Source organism: Gopherus evgoodei, chromosome 2, assembly GCF_007399415.2.
Source record: "Gopherus evgoodei ecotype Sinaloan lineage chromosome 2, rGopEvg1_v1.p, whole genome shotgun sequence".
NCBI lineage: Eukaryota > Metazoa > Chordata > Testudines > Testudinidae > Gopherus > Gopherus evgoodei.
Window position 1 is genome coordinate 879,278 of NC_044323.1, and position 20,708 is coordinate 899,985.

General features: G+C 49.9%; 1 protein-coding gene across 1 annotated transcript in view; it reads left to right on the top strand.

The window, feature by feature from the left end:
- The first annotated feature begins 8,869 nt into the window (after window positions 1-8,869).
- The window catches only part of LOC115647267 (zinc finger protein 436-like), a 35,712-nt gene continuing 23,873 nt past the window's right edge, over window positions 8,870-20,708 (top strand). The window contains 1 exon segment of the mRNA XM_030554171.1: window positions 8,870-8,983. Coding sequence (XP_030410031.1) covers window positions 8,870-8,983 — 114 coding nt within the window.

Consider the following 20,708-nt stretch of genomic DNA (forward strand, 5'->3'; position numbering starts at 1 on the left):
TTTAACAGAAGATACCCAAGGGCAGTGGCTCTCAACTTTTCCAGACTACTGGACCCCTTTCAGGAGTCTCATTTGTCTTGCGTACCCCCAAGTTACACCTCACTTAAAAATGACTTGCTTACAAAATCAGATAAAAACACAGACGTGTCAAGGCCACTTACTGAAAAATAGCTGACTTCCTCATTTTTACCATATAATTATAAATCAGTTGGACTATAAATATTGTACTTACATTTCAGTGTATAGAACAGTATGAACAAGTCATTGTATGAAGTTTTAGTTTGTACTGACTTCATTAGTGCTTTTTATGTAACCTGCTGTAACACCAGGCAAATCTCTAGATGAGTTCAGGTCCCCCTTGGAAGACCTGTGTCCCCCTGCAGGGGTAAGCGTCCCCCTGGTTCAGAACCACTGCCTAAGGGTATGGAGCTCACGCCTGACGCTCTAACCAGTCCCTACCAGCATGAGGGGTAATTGCTGACTTCTCGTGGTCCCTTCCAGCCCTATCCAGCCTGTCTTTACAGTGAGCAGGTTTGGCTAAAGCCATTAGCAGCATCTTCCTCCCTAGATTTCCGCAGCCCGTTTCCCCCCGTGTGGCCCCCCCTCGTGAGCAATTCCCACCCGAAGAGACGTTTGCTGTTCCTCCTGCCCTGTGCTGGGGTGGAGCAGAGAGCCAGGCTGGCATTCTGCTACAAGAGCTGCTCCTGGCAGCAGTGCCCCGCTCCCGATAATCATATACTCTTTAATCTCCTCTGAGAAGTGTTGACAAACCAAGGAGAGGTGGGTAAGGTCCAGAGACAGGGCCCTGGGCTGGGTTCTAGCCCTTGACTCTGCCACTGATTCCTTACACGAACGTGAGCGAGTCCCTTGCTGCTGGCTGCCTCAGTTGCCCCATCAGTAAAGCGGGGTTAACTCTGCCTTTGGGAGCTGTGGATGAAGGGAGCTGTACAGGTGCTGGGTTGCGCACTGGCTCTCGGGGGCTGAGATGCCCAGTGCTATGTGCAGGTGGAGAGGCAGTGGCTCTGTTCCTGTATGAACCCAGTGGCAATAGGCAAGTTAGCCTCTCCTTGCGGAGATAACTCGCCCTTCCCTGCCCTGAAATGCTCCTAATCCCACTGGCTTCCTGACTGCCACATTGCATGGGAAGCTACTTGCTCATTTGCTGCCTACCCAAGGTCCCTCTCCACTTTAATCCTTCCCAAGCCTCCCCTCCTCTTCCTGGGCCTGTGTTATCCTGCTGATGTGTGAGCTGCCTGCTCTATTCTGGGACTGCACATACTGAGCAAACTGCTTAAGGAGGGGAGGAAGCAGGTGACTTTCCCTTTATCAGCTGGCAGCTTTTCACGTGCTACTGAAAATCCAGGGTCCCTTGGCTCCGAATTCCCCTCCCTTTGGCCTTGCAGAGCACCGGGGTGAGCTCAGAACCCCCCCGGGCTGATAGATGGGTCCTGCAACAAATCCGTGGCCGACGGCCTGTATGGATTGCATGCTGCAGCTACCCAAACCTTCACACTGGCAGCTGGAACCGAACTCTGAACCTCCTCCACTGACAGCACAGGGCTAAAGGAGAATCTCCATATGGTGCCAGCAGAATAGGGCTTATGACACTGGTTGAACTTGTCCAGTAGAGGTCAGTGCTGCACATACTCACTGGCCGGTGCCTACAACACAAATATGAGAACAATGGACAGGAAAGAGGCCGCTCGCCCTATGTTTGGCTGGCTGCCATCAGCCTGCAGGTAAAAGCTGTTTAGGGCCATGTAAGAACAACTATTGGAGCCTTTAAATCCTGGTGGATTTGTAATGCTAATTAATGAAAGAGCCCTGTGAGTGCCTCCCACCCTCCAAGGACTGTAATTAAATCTCCCTGGCTCTGGCTGGACTGGGAAAAGGAGGCATGTTTGGCAAACCCATTAGCTAAGGTGGTAATTAACACATTCTTACCTACTTAGCACCAAGGGTAGACAAAAAGGGGGGTTTAAAATGCGTTAGGTGGGACTCTGGTACCAGTGAACATGCTCTTAAACCTTATTGTCTGTTTACACTTGGTGCTATGTCTAAGGCTTGGTGTACGCTACAAAGTTAGGGTGACGTAAGCCATCTTGCATCAACCTAGCTCTGTGTGTCTATGCTTACATCAGTGGGAGACAAATTGAAGCTCCCCATTATGGCGACGCGGTAACAACACTGCCCGGCGTGGTGTTGAGCCGTGGTCGAAGTACTGGGCAAGCATAGAACCTACATTTCCTAGGTCAACCCTACCAGTCCTCCAGCAGCTGTCTCACAATGCCGGACATTGACCGCTCTGGTCACAGTTGTGAACTCTACTGACCCGGGATCATGGAGACTAGAAGCCACACCTCCTTCCACTTTAAAACCCCGCACATTTTTTAAATGCCTTTTCCCAATTGCCCGGCTTGGTGAATACACCTAGCCACTCTCCATGCTGACCACACACTCCAGGAGATATGGGACTTCCTTGGCTGGTGGGGAGAAGAGACCAGCCACAGAAAGGTGGATCTCTCTGAGCGGATTGCTTGGGTCCGATGGACCAGCAGCAGTGCCCCACGAAAGCAAAGGAGCTGGGGCAGGCAGTCCAATCCATCCCCGCAGCCGAGCACGGGTGGATCTGATACAGGGGAAGGAACCTCGGGTAAGTGTGTAAATGTATTTCCACCACAGTGATGTATTGATAGTGTCTCCAGCTTAACAGGACACAGCTGCCAACTGTTCATTAATTTACTCGTAGTGGAGAGGCAGTGATACACCGAAGAGAGGGAGCCTTGTTATCTGCTCTTGGTTCCCCGGTAGAGTTAGGCAGGGGAGGCACATGTTTATATGCACAGGAATGTCCCTTGGATCCTCCTGAGAGAGTTCAATGCAATGTCCATGGGGGTGCTCTGTGATCCTGTCTAGGGCCGGCTCCAGGTTTTCTGCCGCCCCAAGCCATCAAAAAAAAAGAAAAAAAAGCCACAGCAGTGAGATTGCACCGCTCCACTCTTCTGCGGCAATTCAGCAGCGCGTACTTCGCTCCAAGAGGGACTGAGGGACCCGCCGCCGAAGATCCGGACGTGCTGCCCCAATAGCGGTCAGAGGGCAACCCCTTGGTATTGGCTGCCCTGAGCACCTGCTGCTTTAGTTGGTGCCTGGAGCCAGCCCTGATCCTGTCTCAAAGGGTTCTAGGGATGGGTGCCTTGTTTCTTCCTCCCCGGCAGGACACTTTCCCACCACACCAGTTGGTGGTAACTTTGGCAGGCACCTCTGTGGAATACACAGGCTAGCAGCATACAGGCCCAGGTGGCTTAGGGATGTCAGCAGCAGCTGTGCTCTGTGGCTTTATTACTTGGGAGTGAGAGATCTGCTGCAATCACCACTGTCTGTGGAAAATGGTGCCAGGATTTAGGCCGTTGCTCTGTACTCATAGCTTCATGGAGCCCAGTAATTCCCTCCATTTCCCTCACCCCTGGTGGGCCACACTCACCAGCAGGTCCATCCCTACCCATACTCAAAGTACGCAGCTGCATAGGGCACCAGGAAATTTTGGGCACCACATTTCCTGGTTCCTGCACAGCTGCGTGCTGCTCCAGCCCCTGCCCCACCTCTTCCCCATGGCCCCCACCCCTGCTCCACCCCAGGCCTGCACTCATGGGGAAGTGGAGCAACCCAGCCCCAGCTCGCTCGGCACCACTGGCTCCCAGCCACGCCACTGTTGAGTGCTGGGGAGCGGTTCCCCCTTGTCCCCCAAGCTTGCTCCTGCTCTCCTCTGGAGGCCTGGGGCAGCCCCACCCCTCGTGGAGGCTCTCCCACCCCATGGAGGTCTGCGTAGGGATGGCCCTGCTCACCAGGGCAGGTGCTGTGGGTGAGGCCATGCACAAGCACTCCAAAGCAGATGTGTTAATAAACATGTCTTGTTTCACACTTTAGGGAAGCAAGGGAAGGGGGTGTTCCCTTGTCTTTGGCTCTCTGTTGTGAGTATACTGACAATGGTACTTCTGTGTGTCTTATCTGTAGCAAGTGCTACTGTGGCCTGGAGAAGTTCCTGTTATATCCTTGGGGGCAGCTGGTTTAGGAAGAAATCGCTTGAGACCAGAGAGCAGACAGCTAACAAAACTACCATTTATTTACAGACACAGAGCTCACCTAACCAGCCAAAGGTGGATGAGCTATCCCCTAATAATCTAACTCAGTTGCCATAGGAACAAAAACCATGACAACCAAATACACAACATATTCCTCCCCTCCTAATAAAAACATCCCCTAAATAAAACACACACTAGACTAGAGAAGGAGGGTAGGCTGCCTTCATTCCCAGCTAAACTCTGGGGATTATTTTGCCCCATAACCGTGGGTTCGCCCTAGCTAAAGATGCAGCCGATGAGGAGGCCTTCTGTCTCTAGGTGGATTACGGCGAACTTCTGGTACTTCATGAAAGTATCATGGGCTCAGGGTCCGCAGCACAAACAGGTGAGGAGGTGGTATCAGCTCGTGCTGGGCAAAGAGGTATCTCAGCCGCTGGCAGTAATGGAGGAGAACAGTCAGGAACAGGTGATTCGTGATTCGGTGTCTCACCAGAAGAGGTGAAGTCAGACCACTCAACTGCAGATGTGTCCTGAGGACTGGCATGACCTGGCAACAGCTGATCTACATGTCGCCGCCAGGTAAGATTCTCTGCAGTCCGGACTGTGTAGGAAACAGGTCCTGTTTGAATGATGATCGTGGCAGGGACCCATTTAGCTCTGGAAGTATAATTCCGAGCCAAAACTGGCTGTCCCGAGCTAAAGGTTCGGTCTTTTGCTCTGGGTGCTTGTCTGATGACTTGATATTGCTGCTGATGTTGCACAATTTATCGGGGTTCAGAAGGTTTCAGCAGATCAAATCAAGTGCGCAGCTGTCGTCCCATCATTAGAAATGCCGGGGATGCCTTGGTCGTAGCATGAGGTGTGTTCCTGTAGGAAAGAAAGAAGATATCCAGACGCTTTTGAATGGAGTGTTGTCCCCTTGCTGATTTCAAAGCGTGTTTCATTATCTGCACAAATCTTTCAGCTAATCCGTTGGTGGATGGATGATATGGTGCTGAAGTGATGTGGTGTATCCCATTTGCCTTCATAAAATTTTGAAACTCCTGAGAGACGAACTGCAGTCCGTTGTCGCTCACAAGTTGTTCTGGCAGCCCCGAACGACTAAAGAGTCCCTGCAGTTTTTGGATAGTACTCTCTGCAGTAGTGGACTGCATTATAGAGACTTCTGGCCATTTAGAATGGGCTTCTACTGCCACCAAGAACATGCTTCCTTCAAGAGGGCCAGCAAAGTCAACATGAATACGTTGCCATGGGTTTTCAGGCCAGTCCCATGGGTGTAGGGGTGCCCACTGGGGTGCATTCCTCACACCCTGACATGACATACAAGCTTTTGCCTTCTCTTCAATAGCACTGTCCAATCCAGGCCACCAAAAATAGCTTTGTGCAATTTCCTTCATGCGCACTATTCCACAGTGACCGGAATGTAGCTGTTCTAACATCTGTGATCTCGGTGGTGGTGGAATAACGACATTTCTCCCCCACAACAAACAACCAGATTGGACCGATAACTCCGTCCTCCTGGACATGTAGGTAACAAGGTTGGGTGAGACCGGAGAGGTTTGTCGAGATTTTCCATGCATCACTAGGTCCATAACTTGGGACAATACTGGGTCAATGTGAGTTGCCCTCTTTATCTGAGTAGCAGTGTTGGGTGTATTCTCTACCTGTTCAAAGTAGATTTCCTTTTGGGCACTATCTTCATGTTTGACCAGCAAAAGCAACCTTGAGAGGCCATCTGCATTGCCGTGCAGAGTGGATTTCCGATATTTGATTTCATATGTATGTGCTGAAAGTAACAATGCCCATCATTGCAAACAACTAGCAGCTAATGGGGGAATGCCTGTGTAGGGTCCGAAAATTGACGTCGGAGGTCGATGGTCTGTGAGAAGAGTAAACTTTCGCCCAAACAGGTACTGATGAAACTTCCAAATTCCAAAAACAATTCCTAATGCCTCACGTTCGATTTGGGCGTAGTTAGTTTCTGCTTTGCTTAGAGTGCGTGAAGCAAAAGCAATAGGTCTCTCTTCTCCCGAAGGCATAATGTGTGACACGACTGCTCCCACTCCATAAGGGGAGGCATTGCAGGACAATTGTAGGGGTAAGGATGGATCCAAGTGCGTTAGAACTTCAGAATTTAGCAATGCATCCTTAGCTTTGTTAAATGCAAATCACAGGCTTCAGTCCACTTCCAGGCCTTGTTCTGCCCAAGTAGCTCGTGAAGTGGTTTTAGCAGTGTGGCTAACTGTGAGATGAACTTTCCATAATAGTTCAGTAGTCCTAGAAACGTGCGCAGCTGGCTTACATTTCGAGGTGGGGGAGCCTCCACAATAGCCTTAACTTTTGCAGGGGCCTTATGAAGACCCGCAGCATCAATGATGTGTCCCAAATATTCAACCGAGGGCTGGAAGAATTCACACTTGTCTTTGTGGGCTCGCAGTCCATACTCTTCCACTCTTTGTAGGGTAGCCTCTAAATTCTTTAAGTGATCCTCTTCATTCCTTCCAGTGACCAGGATATCATCCAGATTGCACCGAACTCCTGACAAGCCACACAAGATCTGGTCCATAGCCCTCTGGAACAGGGCGGGAGCAGACGTTATTCCGAAGGGTAGGTGACAGTATCGATAAAGCCCCTTATGCGTCACAATAGTCAACAGCTCTTGGGACTTTTCATCAACGTGCATCTGTAAATATGCTTGACTCAGATCAATCTTACTGAACTTTTGTCCTCCAGCCAGGCCGGCGAAGAGGTCATCGATGCAGGGAAGTGGGTATTGCTCTGCACACAACACTGGGTTGACGGTGACTTTAAAATCACCGCAAATCGAGAGAGAGCCAATCTTTCTTCACTGTTGGAAGAAACCAGTCTAACCCCTAATAATCTAACTCAGTTGCCATAGGAACAAAAACCATGACAACCAAATACACAACAGTTCCCCCTCCACACCACAGAAACCTTGAGCCAGGGAAGGAGGAGAAAGAAGAGGACTCGAGGTAATATGTTCAGTGATTGCCTGCAAGCCAGTGTTGCAACAGCCTGTAAACAGAGGGGCTGGAGGATGAATTTTGCAGTTAGCCTGAACAGAGAGAGAGAGAGAGAGAGAGAGCAGACAGAAACCAGGCTGAGAAGTCCCAGCAGAAACCAAGTCTAAGGGGAAAAACAATAGAAGACACTTGGCAGTTTTTCAGAGACGCATTATTAAGGGCACAAGAGCAAACTACCCCACTGCGTAGGAAAGACAGGAAGTCTGGCAAGAGACCACTCTGGCTTAACCAGAGATACCTGAAACTCAAAAAAGAGTCCTACAAAAAGTGGAAACTTGGTCAAATTACAAAGGATGAACATAAACAAATAACACAAGTACATAGGGACAAAATTAGAAAGGCCAAAGCACAAAACGAGATCAAACTAGCTAGAGACATAAAGGGTAACAAGAAAACATTAGAACCAAGAGGAAGGCCAAGGACAGAGTAGGGCCGGGGGAAAACAATAACAGAAAATGTGGAAATGGCAGAGGTGCTTAATGACATCTTTGTTTTGGTTTTCACCAAGAAGATTGGTGGTGATTGGACATCTAACATAGTAAATACCAGTGAAAATGAGATAGGATCAGAAGAGGTTAATAGAGAAAGAACAAGTTAAAAATTTCTTGGACAAATTAAATATCTTCAGATCACCAGGGCCTGATGAAATGCATCCTAGAATACTTAAGGAGCTGATTGGGCAGTTATCTGAGCCATTAGCGATGATCTTTGAAAAGTCATGGAAGACTGGAGAGATTCCGGAAGACTGGAAAAGGGCAAATCTAGTGCCCATCTATAAAAAGGGAAATAAGGAAAACTCAGGGAAGGAAAACTCAGGGAATTACAGCCCAGTCAGCTTAACTTCTGTACCCGGAAAGATAATGGAGCAAATAATTAAGCAATCAATTAGTAAACATCTAGAAGATAATAAGGTGATAAGTAACAGTCAGCATGGATTTGTCAAGAAAAAATTGTCAAACCAACCTGATAGCTTTCTTTGACAGGGTAACAAGCCTTGTGGATAGTGGGGAAGTGGCTGAGCCCTAGCTTGGCCAGCATCGTAGGCTTTTGTAGGCTATAGGTCCAGATTCAAGGTGAAAATCTGTGAGGACAGTCTTGCACAGTGAGTTTCGTGAGGGCACATATTTGAAATTTTTGGACATTATCCCTTTGTCTGTACCTATGTCTGCGTTACTATCTGTATGTCATCCCTTTGTCTTCAGCTCAGCCTGTTGTATTGTACTTTGTGGGACTGAGTGGGCCAGGCAGACTGAGTCCCCCTCTCACTCTTAGAGGCGGCTGGTTTCCCCACCCCGGCCCTGCGGGGCAGAGGCCCACTGATGGTGTGGAGACCAGGCACTGATGCTGTCCCTGCTCTGCTGATGATTGCGTTGCCCAGTGCATTTCACCAGCACGGAAACCCTCCCCCCGCTTTTATCGAATGCCCGCTGGTGAAAGCTCCCCGTGTCAGCGAAACGCTTGGGTTCATCTCCATGGCTCTCCAGCAGGGGAGCTGCGCCTTCCCCTCTGGTGCTCATTCAGAACCCAGCACATCACTGAAACCAGTGCAAACCAGAGTCAGGCCTGCTCACGCGCTGCCAACAGGGCTTCCAGTTCCTGATTTTAGCCTGGACAGAGCAAGGGGAAGCCTGCCTGCCGAAACCCCCAGGGCTGGACTGAGAACCAGCCAGGTGAGAATGACTGGCAAGATCCAGAGACCAGTCCGACCGAAAATGATGAACACTTAGAATGATCTTGTCCCGGCTAATGGCCAAGAGCAGCTGCAATGCCCCAGTTGCTCGCTGGAACAGCTGGAAGGACTTTGTGAAGGAGCCCAGCTTCCTGGGGCCTATCCACAGCTCTGTCCTGCGTGGGACTCAGGTAAGGCATCTGCACTCCATGGTTTTCAGAAGTGGCCACTGAGCTTTTGATGCCCAGCGTGGGCCAGATTTCCAAGGGTGCTCAGCACACCTGGCTCCTGTGGTTGTCCGCTAGGGCTAGGCATGCCCAGCAATTCCAAATCACAGGCCCCTAAAGGGCAGAGGTTATGAAAACAAACTGGAGAAGATCAGTAAGGGCTAAAAACCTCCACAGGGAGGGTGCAGAGCTGTGGAGGTGGCAGGTGGGGGCTGAGTTTAATAGGTGATAGTGGGGTGAAGGGACCCCTCTTTCCCCCTTGCCGGTAAATGCAGGGGTTGTCCCACGGTCTGGTACTCGTGCGATGGAGACTTCTCTAGGCAGCTGTCCTGGAGAGCATTGGAATTAGTTGTTGATGCCAGGAGCAGCCAGTTTCCCAGCTCAGCTGTGACTCAGAATCTGCTGATGTCTAAATAAAACACACTAAGCTGACCCAGGCTCTTTGCTCCACCCAGGCGCTGGGTGACTTTTGCTGGGGTGTGACTGCAAACCTGGCCTGTGAACTGGCTTGTGCGTAGAGTCCCAGCCAATGGGGATGGAGGGAGAACCCACCGGGGCCCGTTCTGATTTCACAGGATGGTGTCAGTTACGAGTGACGATTTGCGACGGGTGTGAAATGGCGTCGTTCTGTACAGCTCAATGGATCTGTGCGGATCTACCCCAGCTGAGTAGCTGGCAGCTGGGAGTGGGGAGAGGCAAGGCACAGTGGTGGTGGGTGGGGTGGCGGATGCAGCATTGTCACCTTTCGCCCTCCTGCTAGCTCCTGTCCTGCTTCATTCCCCCTTCCCTTATGTAAACAACAGCCAGGTTTATGTCCCTTCTGGATTTGGCCCATTGGTCTAGGATCTCTGTGGCACAACTGGCTTCCTGGGGCAGGGGCAGCTCTAGCTTTTCTGTCACCTCAAGCATGGCAGGCAGGGAGCCTTCGGTGGCGCATCTGCGGGAGGTCCCCAGTCCTGCAGCTTCGGCGTACCAGCCGCTGAATCCACAGGACTGGTGGACCTCCCACAGGTGTGCCGCTAAAGGCTGCCTGCCTGCCTGCCACCTTCACGGGGCCTGGCAGGGCACCCCCTGCGGCTTGCCACCCCAGGCACATAAACTAAACCCACCTTCACCTCCGTTCTCTGGGTCCAGCCCAGCTGGGAAGTAGCTTCCCGGCTCTCCGGCTGCCATGACAGGACCACTCTCTCTAGGCCCAGCTTGCAGAACAACTCCACTAGGGGCCTCCCAGAGCAAGGGCCTCATTTGCTATGGGCAAAGGGGGGCAGCTGCCCCTCCAGCCTTGGTTTGCCCCCATCACCTCCCCCCCAGACTTGTCCTAGGCCTATATGTTCCTCTCCCCCAGCCCCCACTTTGCCGGCCAGAACAGAAGCCCATATAATGCTCTATAGGCCGACACAGCTCTGTTGTGTCCCCCACCCCACCCCGAATTTTTCTGAAATGATGCCCCCATCCAAGTAAAGGAGCAGGATGGCGAGGACGTAGCGCTACCTCTGTGGAGAGGCTGGCAGACGCAGCAAGCAGGACGTTGGTCCTGCTCTGTCCTTTGCTAGCTAGGCAAGAAGCTCCCAGGAGGCTCTCGCCATTGTAAATATGTAAAGAACCTTTAGCATGGTAGGTCGTTTGGGCTGGGAAAGGTGAGGGGATGTCAGCACAGCCGTCAGGAGGGGCGATGGCAGCACATGGCAGCGTACCCCAGCTTGCTAAAAATAACACCATAGCCATGGAACACGGGGGGCGGCCCCTCGAGTACAAGCCAGGCCTGGGCCGACAGACGATCTCAGGTGTACCCTCAGAGAGATAGGAGCGCACCAGGGAGCTCAGGAATGAACCCAGTGCTGGAAATACCAGATTAACATGGGGAGAAGGCATCCAAATGTCACTCACATTCTTAAAACCTCAGGGCGCCCAGTTCCGCCTGGTGTGCCCAGCTAGACTCGGGGTGCCCAGTTCTGCTTGGACACCCAGTTCTGCTCGGAGTGCCCAATTGAGGGCAGGGAAGGGCCCTTGGCTAGTAACAATCTCTCTGAGCCCAGGATGGCTTCCATCCATGTCTGATTGATTTTCTCCAGATTTCCTATTAACCAAAGAGAACAGAGTTCAGCTGGCCTGGCCCACATCAGCTTGCCTCAGCAGAGCAGCAGGGAGGGGCAGGACACAAAGCCCCCTTAGCCAGCAGGCCACATCCTAGCCCATCTGTCCAGAGCATCTGGGTCAGTAGGACCCAGGGAGCCGGCTGGAGTGTCTGGCCGTTGGGGCGTCCTGCTGTCAGCTGGTGTATCTTCAAATGGCACGGTCTGACTGATTTCACTCAGCTCTCTGCTGAGCCCACCTGCCCCCTGCCTCTCATAGACTCATAGACTCCAGGACTGGAAGGGACCTCGAGAGGTCATCGAGTCCAGTCCCCTGCCCTCATGGCAGGACCAAATACTGTCTAGACCATCCCTAATAGACATTTATCTAACCTACTCTTAAATATCTCCAGAGATGGAGATTCCACAACTTCCCTAGGCAATCTGTTCCAGTGTTTAACTACCCTGACAGTTAGGAACTTTTTCCTAATGTCCAACCTAAATCTCCCTTGCTGCAGTTTAAGCCCATTGCTTCTTGTTCTATCATTGGAGGCTAAGGTGAACAAGTTTTCTCCCTCCTCCTGATGACACCCTTTTAGATACCTGAAAACTGCTATCATGTCCCCTCTCAGTCTTCTCTTTTCCAAACTAAACAAACCCAATTCCTTCAGCCTTCCTTCATAGGTCATGTTCTCAAGACCTTTAATCATTCTTGTTGCTCTTCTCTGGACTCTCTCCAATTTCTCCACATCTTTCTTGAAATGCGGTGCCCAGAACTGGACACAATACTCCAGCTGAGGCCTGACCAGCGCAGAGTAAAGCGGAAGAATGACTTTTCGTGTCTTGTTCTGCATCCCAGAATCATGTTTGCTTTTTTTGCAACAGTATCACACTGTTGACTCGTATTAAGCTTGTGGTCTACTATGACCCCTAGATCTTTCTGCCATACTCCTTCCTCGACAGTCTCTTCCCATTCTGTATGTGTGAAACTGATTGTTCCTTCCTAAGTGGAGCACTTTGCATTTATCTTTATTGAACTTCATCCTGTTTACCTCAGACCACTTCTCCAATTTGTCCAGATCATTTTGAATTTTGACCCTGTCCTCCAAAGCAGTTGCAATCCCTCCCAGTTTGGTATAGTCTGCAAACTTAATAAGCGTACTTTCTATGCCAACATCTAAATCGTTGATGAAGATATTGAACAGAACCGGTCCCAAAACAGACCCCTGCGGAACCCCACTTGTTATACCCTTCCAGCAGGATTGGGAGCCATTAACAACTACTCTCTGAGTACGGTTATCCAGCCAGTTATGCACCCACCTTAAAGTAGCCCCATCTAAATTGTACTTTCCTAGTTTATCTATAAGAATATCATGCGATACCATATCAAATGCCTTACTAAAGTCTAGGTATATCATATCCACAGCTTCTCCCTTATCCACAAGGCTCGTTATCCTATCAAAGAACGCTATCAGATTAGTTTGACACGATTTGTTCTTTACAAATCCATGCTGGCTATTCCCTATCACCTTACCACCTTCCAAGTGTTTGCAGATGATTTCTTTAATTACCTGCTCCGTTATCTTCCCTGGCACAGAAGTTAAACTAACTGGTCTGTAGTTTCCTGGGTTGTTTTTATTTCCCTTTTTATAGATGGGCACTATATTTGCCCCCTTTCAGTCTTCTGGAATCTCCCTCATTTCCCATGATTTCCCAAAGATAATAGCTAGAGGCTCAGATACCTCCTCTATTAACTCCTTGAGTATTCTAGGATGCATTTAATCAGGCCCTGGTGACTTGCAGGCATCAAACTTTTCTAAGTGATTTTTTACTTGCTCTTTTCTTATTTTATCTTCTAAACCTACCCTCTTCCCGTAAGCATTCACTATATTAGACATTCCTTCAGACTTCTCAGTGAAGACCGAAACAAAGAAGTCATTAAGCATCTCTGCCATTTCCAAGTCTCCCGTTACTGTTTCCTCCTCCTTACTGAGCAGTGGGCCTACCCTATCCTTGGTCTTCCTCTTGCTTCTAATGTATTGATAAAAAGTCTTCGTTTCCCTTTATTCCCATAGCTAGTTTGAGCTCATTTTGTGCCTTTGCCTTTCTAATCTTGCCTCTGCATTCCTGTGTTATTTGCCTATATTCATCCTTTGTAATCTGACCTAGTTTCCATTTTTTATATGACGCCTTTTTATTTTGTAGGTCACGCAAGATTTCAAGGTTCAGCCAAGGTGGTCTTTTGCCACATTTTCTATCTTTCCTAACCATCGGAATAGTTTGCTTTTGGGCCCTTAATAGCGTCCCTTTGAAAAACTGCCAACTCTCCTCAGTTGTTTTTCCCCTCAGTCTTGATTCCCATGGGACCTTACCTATCAGCTCTCTGAGCTTACCAAAATCCGCCTTCCTGAAATCCATTGTCTCTATTTTGCTGTACTCCCTTCTACCCTTCCTTAGAATTGCAAACTCTATGATTTCATGATCACTTTCACCCAAGCTTCCTTCTACTTTCAAATTCTGAACAAGTTCCTCCCTATTTGTTAAAATCAAGTCTAGAACAGCTTCCCCCGTAGTAGCTTTTTCAACTTTCTGAAATAAAAAGTTGTCTGCAATGCAGTCCAGGAACTTATTGGATAGTCTGTGCCCCGCAGTGTTATTTTCCCAACATATATCTGGATAGTTGAAGTCCCCCATCACCACCAAATCTTGGGCTTTGGATGATTTTGTTAGCTGTTTGAAAAAAGCCTCATCCACCTCTTCCACCTGATTAGGTGGCCTGTAGTAGACTCCCAGCACGACATCACCCGTGTTTTTTACCCCTTTTAGCCTAACCCAGAGACTCTCAACACTTCCGTCTCCTATGTCCATCTCCACCTCAGTCCAAGTGTGTACATTTTTAATATATAAGGCAACACCTTCTCCCTTTTCCCCCTGTCTATCCTTCCTGAGTAAACTATACTCATCCACACCAACATTCCAGTCATGTGTATTATCCCACCAAGTTTCAGTAATGCCAACAATGTCATCGTTGTATTTATTTATTAGCACTTCCAGTTCTTCCTGCTTATTACCCATACTTCTTGCATTTGTATATAGGCATCTAAGATACTGGTTTGATCTTGCCTCCCAGCTTTGCCCTGACCCTCCTTCCTCACTGCCATTATAGCCCGTGCTCCCTCCTGTTTCCAACCCATCTCCCAGGTCTTGTTCCCCACTTACCTGTGGGGTTTGCTCACCTGTCCCTGTCGAACCTAGTTTAAAGCCCTCCTCACTAGGTGTGACGATGCGGTTCTGGCGGGACCCAACTGAGAGTGCCAATTCAGGACCAATTGCTCAAACAGGGCAGTCACAGCCCAAGGCTGGGGTTTTTCCACCTCTAAGGAAACCAAACCAGCCAGACAAAAAGGACTTCGGTTTTACCCCACTGGCTAACCACAAGTCACACAAGCAACTTCCTTAGACACACCAGTCTTCCAGTGTCACCACCAGTGCCACCCGTCCTGGGATGAATGGTTATGAAAACCAACACCCCAGTAAAAGAAAAAGGTTCTTTCGATCCCAAAGGACCAAGCCCCAGACCCAGGTCAATATACTCATCAGATCTTACCCACAAATCACACTGTTGCCAATCCTTTAGAATCTAAAATCTAAAGATTTATTCATAAAAGGAAAAAGATAGAGATGAGAGCTAGAACTGGTTAAAGGGAATCAATTACATACAGTGATGGCAAAGTTCTTAGTTCAGGCTTGTAGCAGTGATGGAGTAAACTGCAGGTTTAAATTAAGTCTCTGGAGAACATCCCCCGCTGGGATGGGTCCTCAGTCCCTTGTGTAGAGCTTCAGCTTGTAGCAAAATCCCTCCAGAGGTAAGAAGCAGGATTGAAGACCAAATGGAGATGAGGCCTCTGCCTTATATAGGCTTTTCCAAGTGTAAGAACACTCCTTTGTTCCTGCTGTGGAAAGTTACAGCAAAATGGAGTTTGCAGTCACATGGGCCAGTTCCTGCACACCCTGCTGAGTCACAGGGCGTAACTGCCTTCTCTCGATGGGACAATTGTGTAGGTGATGGTCCTTAATGGGCCATCAAGCAGGCTAAACAGAGCTGACACCAACTTGTCTGGGATCTTTCCCAGTAACACAGCACAAGTTTGAAATATAGACAGCATACAGCCAATATTCATAACTTCAACTACCAAAATGATAGACATATAGACAGCATAATCATAACCAGTAATCCGTAACCTGGTCTTAGACACCTTATATGACCCCCTTTACCTAGGATTTGGTGCCGCTACAGGACCTTGGTTGCAACCCATGTTCTATATGGTCCCAGTTTATATCAATAACGTCACACTAGGTTAGCCAGTCTGTGCGCAAATAAGGCCTTTCCCCTCTTCGAAAGGTGAACGCCATCTGTGCCTAGCAGTCCTTCCTCGAATAGTATCCCTTGGTCGAGGAAGCCAAAGCCCCCCTGGCGACACCATCTTCGCAGCCAGGCATTCACCTCCACGATGCATCTGTCTCTGCCCGGACCCCTACCTTCAACAGGAAGAATCGAAGAGAATACCACCTGTGCTCCAAACTCCTTAACCCGTACTCCCAGAGCCCTGTAGTCACTCTTGATCTGCTCAGCGTCACACCTCACAGTATCATTTGTGCCCACATGGATGAGTAGCATGGGGTAGTAGTCAGAAGGCCGGATAATCCTCGACAATGCCTCTGTAACATCTCGGATACGGGCCCCTGGCAGGCAGCATACCTCCCGGGATGAACGGTCAGGGTGACAGATGGGTGTCTCCGTCCCCCTCAGCAGAGAGTCTCCAACCACCACTACCCTACGTTTCTTATCAGTGGTGGCAGCAGACCTCCCAGCCTTAGGGGTACGAGGCTTCACCTCTGCATCTCTGCTGCAAACCCCTTCACATCAACAGGCTCAGAGTGGCCGGATGATCTAGCACAGAAAGATGGTTTCTCTGGGGGAGGAGAAATCTCATTGTCCAGGAGCTCAAGGGATGTGCAGGTGAAAACGTGTTTCTGGCGTACGCCGTTAACATGGTTCTACTGATGGGCTGATGTTACCGTCGGCCCTCGGGGCACCAAGCCAGGAGTGTGCTGGCCGGATGCTCAGGACAAAGACATGCTTACAGGTAAATGGCACCTGATGGGGCAGGCTCCTCCTTAGCTAAATCACTTCTTTTGCCAGCCTTCCTACTTGAAGCCCAGGCTATGCTAGTGCTAATGCTGAACCCTTTCACAACCTGTGAGGGGTAGTGTGGTCTAATGGTTAGATCGGGAGAGTGGGTGCCAGGACTCCTGTGGCAGCTTCCCAGCTATGCTACAGAGTGACCTTTGACAAGTCAGTTAATTAATCTGTGTCTCAGTTTCCCCCTCTTTGAGGCAAGAATGGCAGCATTGCCCTATCTTGCTGTGGAGCTGCAGGGTTAACAAACAGCTGGCTGCAGAGCCGTCGGCGGAAAGGCCGTGGGGCTGTGAGCACAAGCTGTTCTTTGCTGTGGTGCACTAACCTGCGTGTGTCTCAGATCCAGCCGAAGCCAGGTTCTGGTGGGCTCTGAACGTGGCCTTGTTCCATTCCCAACCTAGGGGAAAACTCCCCCGCCCGCTGCACGCTCAGCTGGGGTCAAGCCAGGAGGCTCAGCTGAAATTGACACTAGCTGAGGATCCAGTGTGGTGGCTTTTGGTGCCTATCTGGGATTCATGGAGTGAGGAGAGCAACATATCAAAGTATTGAGGGGTCACCACATCTTGCCTGCTCAGAAGCCAAGCAGGCCTAGCTGTTGGGTCTTCTGAGATGAGCTGCCTGTGATGTGGCCACGTCCCTGATTTTGGGGCAAATCTTGAGACAGAATACCCTCCGTCACTGTGACCAACTGGCTCTTATACTGCCCCCCCCCCACTGGATGGGAACTGCTTCACCTGTGTGTCACAGACCCTATCTTGCTGAGATTCTCCTTCCATTCAAGTATGCTTGTGGTGCAGGCTGATCTCAGTTCTGTCCCTCCTGGGGCCATGGAGTCCCAGGAGGAGAGCAGGGGACAGCATTCACACAAGGCCCAGTTGGCCTTGCGTTTGTGCAATGTTTGGGGTTTGGGTTTTTTTGGCAAAGCAACAACGTTAAATCCAATAGCAAAGGGCGGGGGGGTGTAACTGCTAACGCTTTATCGTTGTGCCGCAGTTAAATGGAGTGGCCATGCGGTGGCACCAAAGCCAAAGAAAGCAGCCGTGCTGTACTGCACAGGCAAAGAACCAGGGCCGGCGCTTCCATTTAGGCAACCTAGGCGGTCGCCAGGGCACCAGGATTTGGGAGGGCGGCGCCGCCTTTGGCGGCAATTCAGCAGCGGGGGTCCTTCCTCGCTCTGGGTCACCGTCGGCAATTCTGCGGCGGGTCTTTCACTCGCTCTGGGACCCGCCGCCGAAGTGCCCTGAAAACCGGGAGCGCGGAAGGACGCGCCCCTCCCCCGCCGCAGAATTGCCGCCAACGACCAGGAGCGCGGAAGGACCCCCGCCTAGGGCGCCAAAAACCCTGGTGCCGCTCCTGCAAAGAACCATCTGCAGATTTCTTCCGTCGGGGTCAGAGGCAGCTAAGCGAAAGACATTCTGGGCCCAGAGGCTGATCTCACTTGGGAGCGGGGTGTCAGCGCTGAACTCTGAAAATCTGTTATTGCCTCTCAGATTATAATGAGCGATGGGATTGCTGCCGGGTACCCATGGAAGAATCCATGTGTGTGTAGCAGACACACTGTGAGATCAGATTCACGTGCCTGCTGCCCATAGTACTTTCCCCAGCTCTGCACACACACTCACAAACATTATAAGAATCTGAAAAATTAAAAACTGGGGGGCATCTCAGGAACCCCTGGGCCAAGTGACCCAATTTGCACCACTCACTCTGGTCTGGGCATCCTGCTGATATACCAGTTGTAGTTAGATGAGGCCCGGAAACATAAACCCTTGTGTCAGAGGCCTGGTCTGAGGCCTAAGGCCTGAGCTAAAGTAATGGTCAAGACTTTGCTAACATAAAGCAAAGTGAAGCTGTTAGCCAGAGGCAGGCCCTGCTCAGAGTCCGGCAAGGAAGGGGTGATGTTGCACAAACACACATACCTAAAAGGTACCTGACACTAGAGATAGAAACATGTGCCAGGATGGTACCAAGAACACTCCAGTACTTGCACATTCCACACAGATAACAAGGAACAGGCTGATCCATCCTAAAGACGGGGCAAAATAGTAATATGATGGATGGGGTTGTTTTGATAAAACCAACATATACAAAGTAAGAGGCGGCACCTTACTACGTGGGGAGGTTGTACCTCAGTACGTCAGGAGTGAGGTGTAACTTGTTTGTACCTGTGTATAAGAATGCATCCCTGGGGGCGGTGTCTTTGTCTGGCCTGGGGGGCAGTGGAGAATCCCACCACTGACTGAGCAGGTCCATTGTCAGGGAGCACATATGTTCTAGCAGAACTGTAGACATCTGATCCGGGGAGCTAGAGACTGTGTTTCGTTTGACAATAAACCTGGCCGGGTGCCTTCGTACCTTATTGGAGTCTGTGGTCATTGGGGGTTCTCTCGGGGTCTGCTGTGCCAGCCACCTGCGCAGCACCGAGGCAGCTCACAGAGGCAACACACACGCAGCCGACTGAGATCAACACTGGATAGAGCAGAGCACCACACCGGTAGCATCTGACAGCATTGGTGACCCCGACTGCTGATCTGGTGAGTAAGCGAGCTGCCCACTGTAGGACTCGCGATCTAACATGGCAGAAAACCACAAGCTCAGGAACCCCCTTATCCTCTCCCTTCCAATGCCCACAGTGTTTGATAACTCGTGGACCCACTGAATTGCCAGTAAAGGGGGTCCATATGAATTTAAAATAGAAAGTGAGGAAACATGGACAGGCCTATGTAAGGCAATGGTAGAAACAGAAACTCTAAAGAATAATAGTAAACGTAGAAAAGGCAATGGATTTTGCAATTAATGTCCATGGCAGTAAAATGGCTTAAACAACACGCTGACATACTGGCCAGGCAAGTAACTGAGAAAACCAGGGAAGTAGAAGAGATGACTGAAGACCTGGAGGAAGCAACCCAGGCAGTTGAGCACTGGAAAGCCCACGCTCTTTTAACAGGACAACAGGTGGTCCAGACTCACAATCTGCTCGAACAGATAAAGCAGGAAAACAAAAAATTGGAGACAGCTGTGGAGAACCCGCAGAAGAAAAAGGCACCATCCCCTGTTGCTCAGCAGACTTTGAGTGCTTTTCCAGTCCCTGATGGATGGGGGCAGAAATAGAAACAGGTGGCCATGGCTAAATTAAAATATGGAACATGGGACAGCTGGAATGGAGGCTGAACGGGGGACTTGTAGAATGACTCAGCTGGATCATCCTCTCTTAACCCGTGTGCAGGGGCCACTGCATCACAACTGCCACCTCATGAGAACCAGGTTTTGGACCAACCCTCCCCAAAACCTAGATCAATTCCTGTTAAAACAGGAGAAATGTGGGAAAATGGGAGAGAAAACTCTATCGCGGAACCTGACCCTGACACCCCGCCTACACCCACTTTACCCCACAAACTGGTGTTCCACCTCCATTGAGGTTATGGAACGCAGTGGAAACTGCAACAAAAAAAATTAACGGATACTTTAAAATAGCTAGGGCCCCGTGGCACTTATGCAGAAAGGGAAATGGAGGCACCCAAATGCCGTACAGATACACCTCACCCACCTCGAGCGAGCGGCTTACCAGCTAGGCTCGACGCTTTAAAAATTGATGAACTAACTGTGTTAGCTGGAGCTGCCGGCCCCCCTGCCTGCTGAGAATTTTAACGAGTTTGTGGCATAGCTACATAAATGCTCGCAGCTTTTAAAAGCGGTGGGAATTGGCATGTTATAGGAACCAATTCTAGTACAAACCCCGTCGGGACCACTGAACTGTCAGACCCTTGGTTTTGATGATGATGTTACACAAATGGTTAAACATGGGGCTCAAAAGCATTTTAAGTTATCCAGTGAATTAGCTGCACTTAAAGGAATTACAGGAATGCCAGGAGAGGCTCCGGCCAAGCTGGCTGACAGAAGACAAACATATGGTAGGTTAACAGCGGGGGATACTGATCTGGAGGATTTGAAGTAACTTATTTTGGAGGCGCTGCCTTCTGGGGTGCTAGAAGGGATGAATGCTTGGTATGAGAATGGAGGCAGAGACATACCTTGGAATGAATGGATTGAAAAAGTGGAGACTGCGGTTAAACAGCAGGAAGGAACTCCTGTCAGTGAGCTGTGAACATAGTTAGGACAGTGGAAAACAGAGGGTCCTGGATTGGAGAGGTCATGGAATGAACAGAGGTAGAGGAGTAAATAGAGTGAATGTGTGTCACCTGGAGTTCTGAAACAGGAGAATCTAGATCTTAAAGGAGAGAATGAGAAGCTGTGGGGGCAGCTACAGGCATGTCCAATTGGCAAGGGGGTCTCAAAGGGAGGAAGAAAAGGCAGAGATGAAGGTGGCCAAGGCGCCTGGTTTGGCGTCTGGATTGAATGATCTGATTGTTAGTAATTCCGTAGCATAGGCCAGCCCTCCCAGCAACTTGGAATGCGT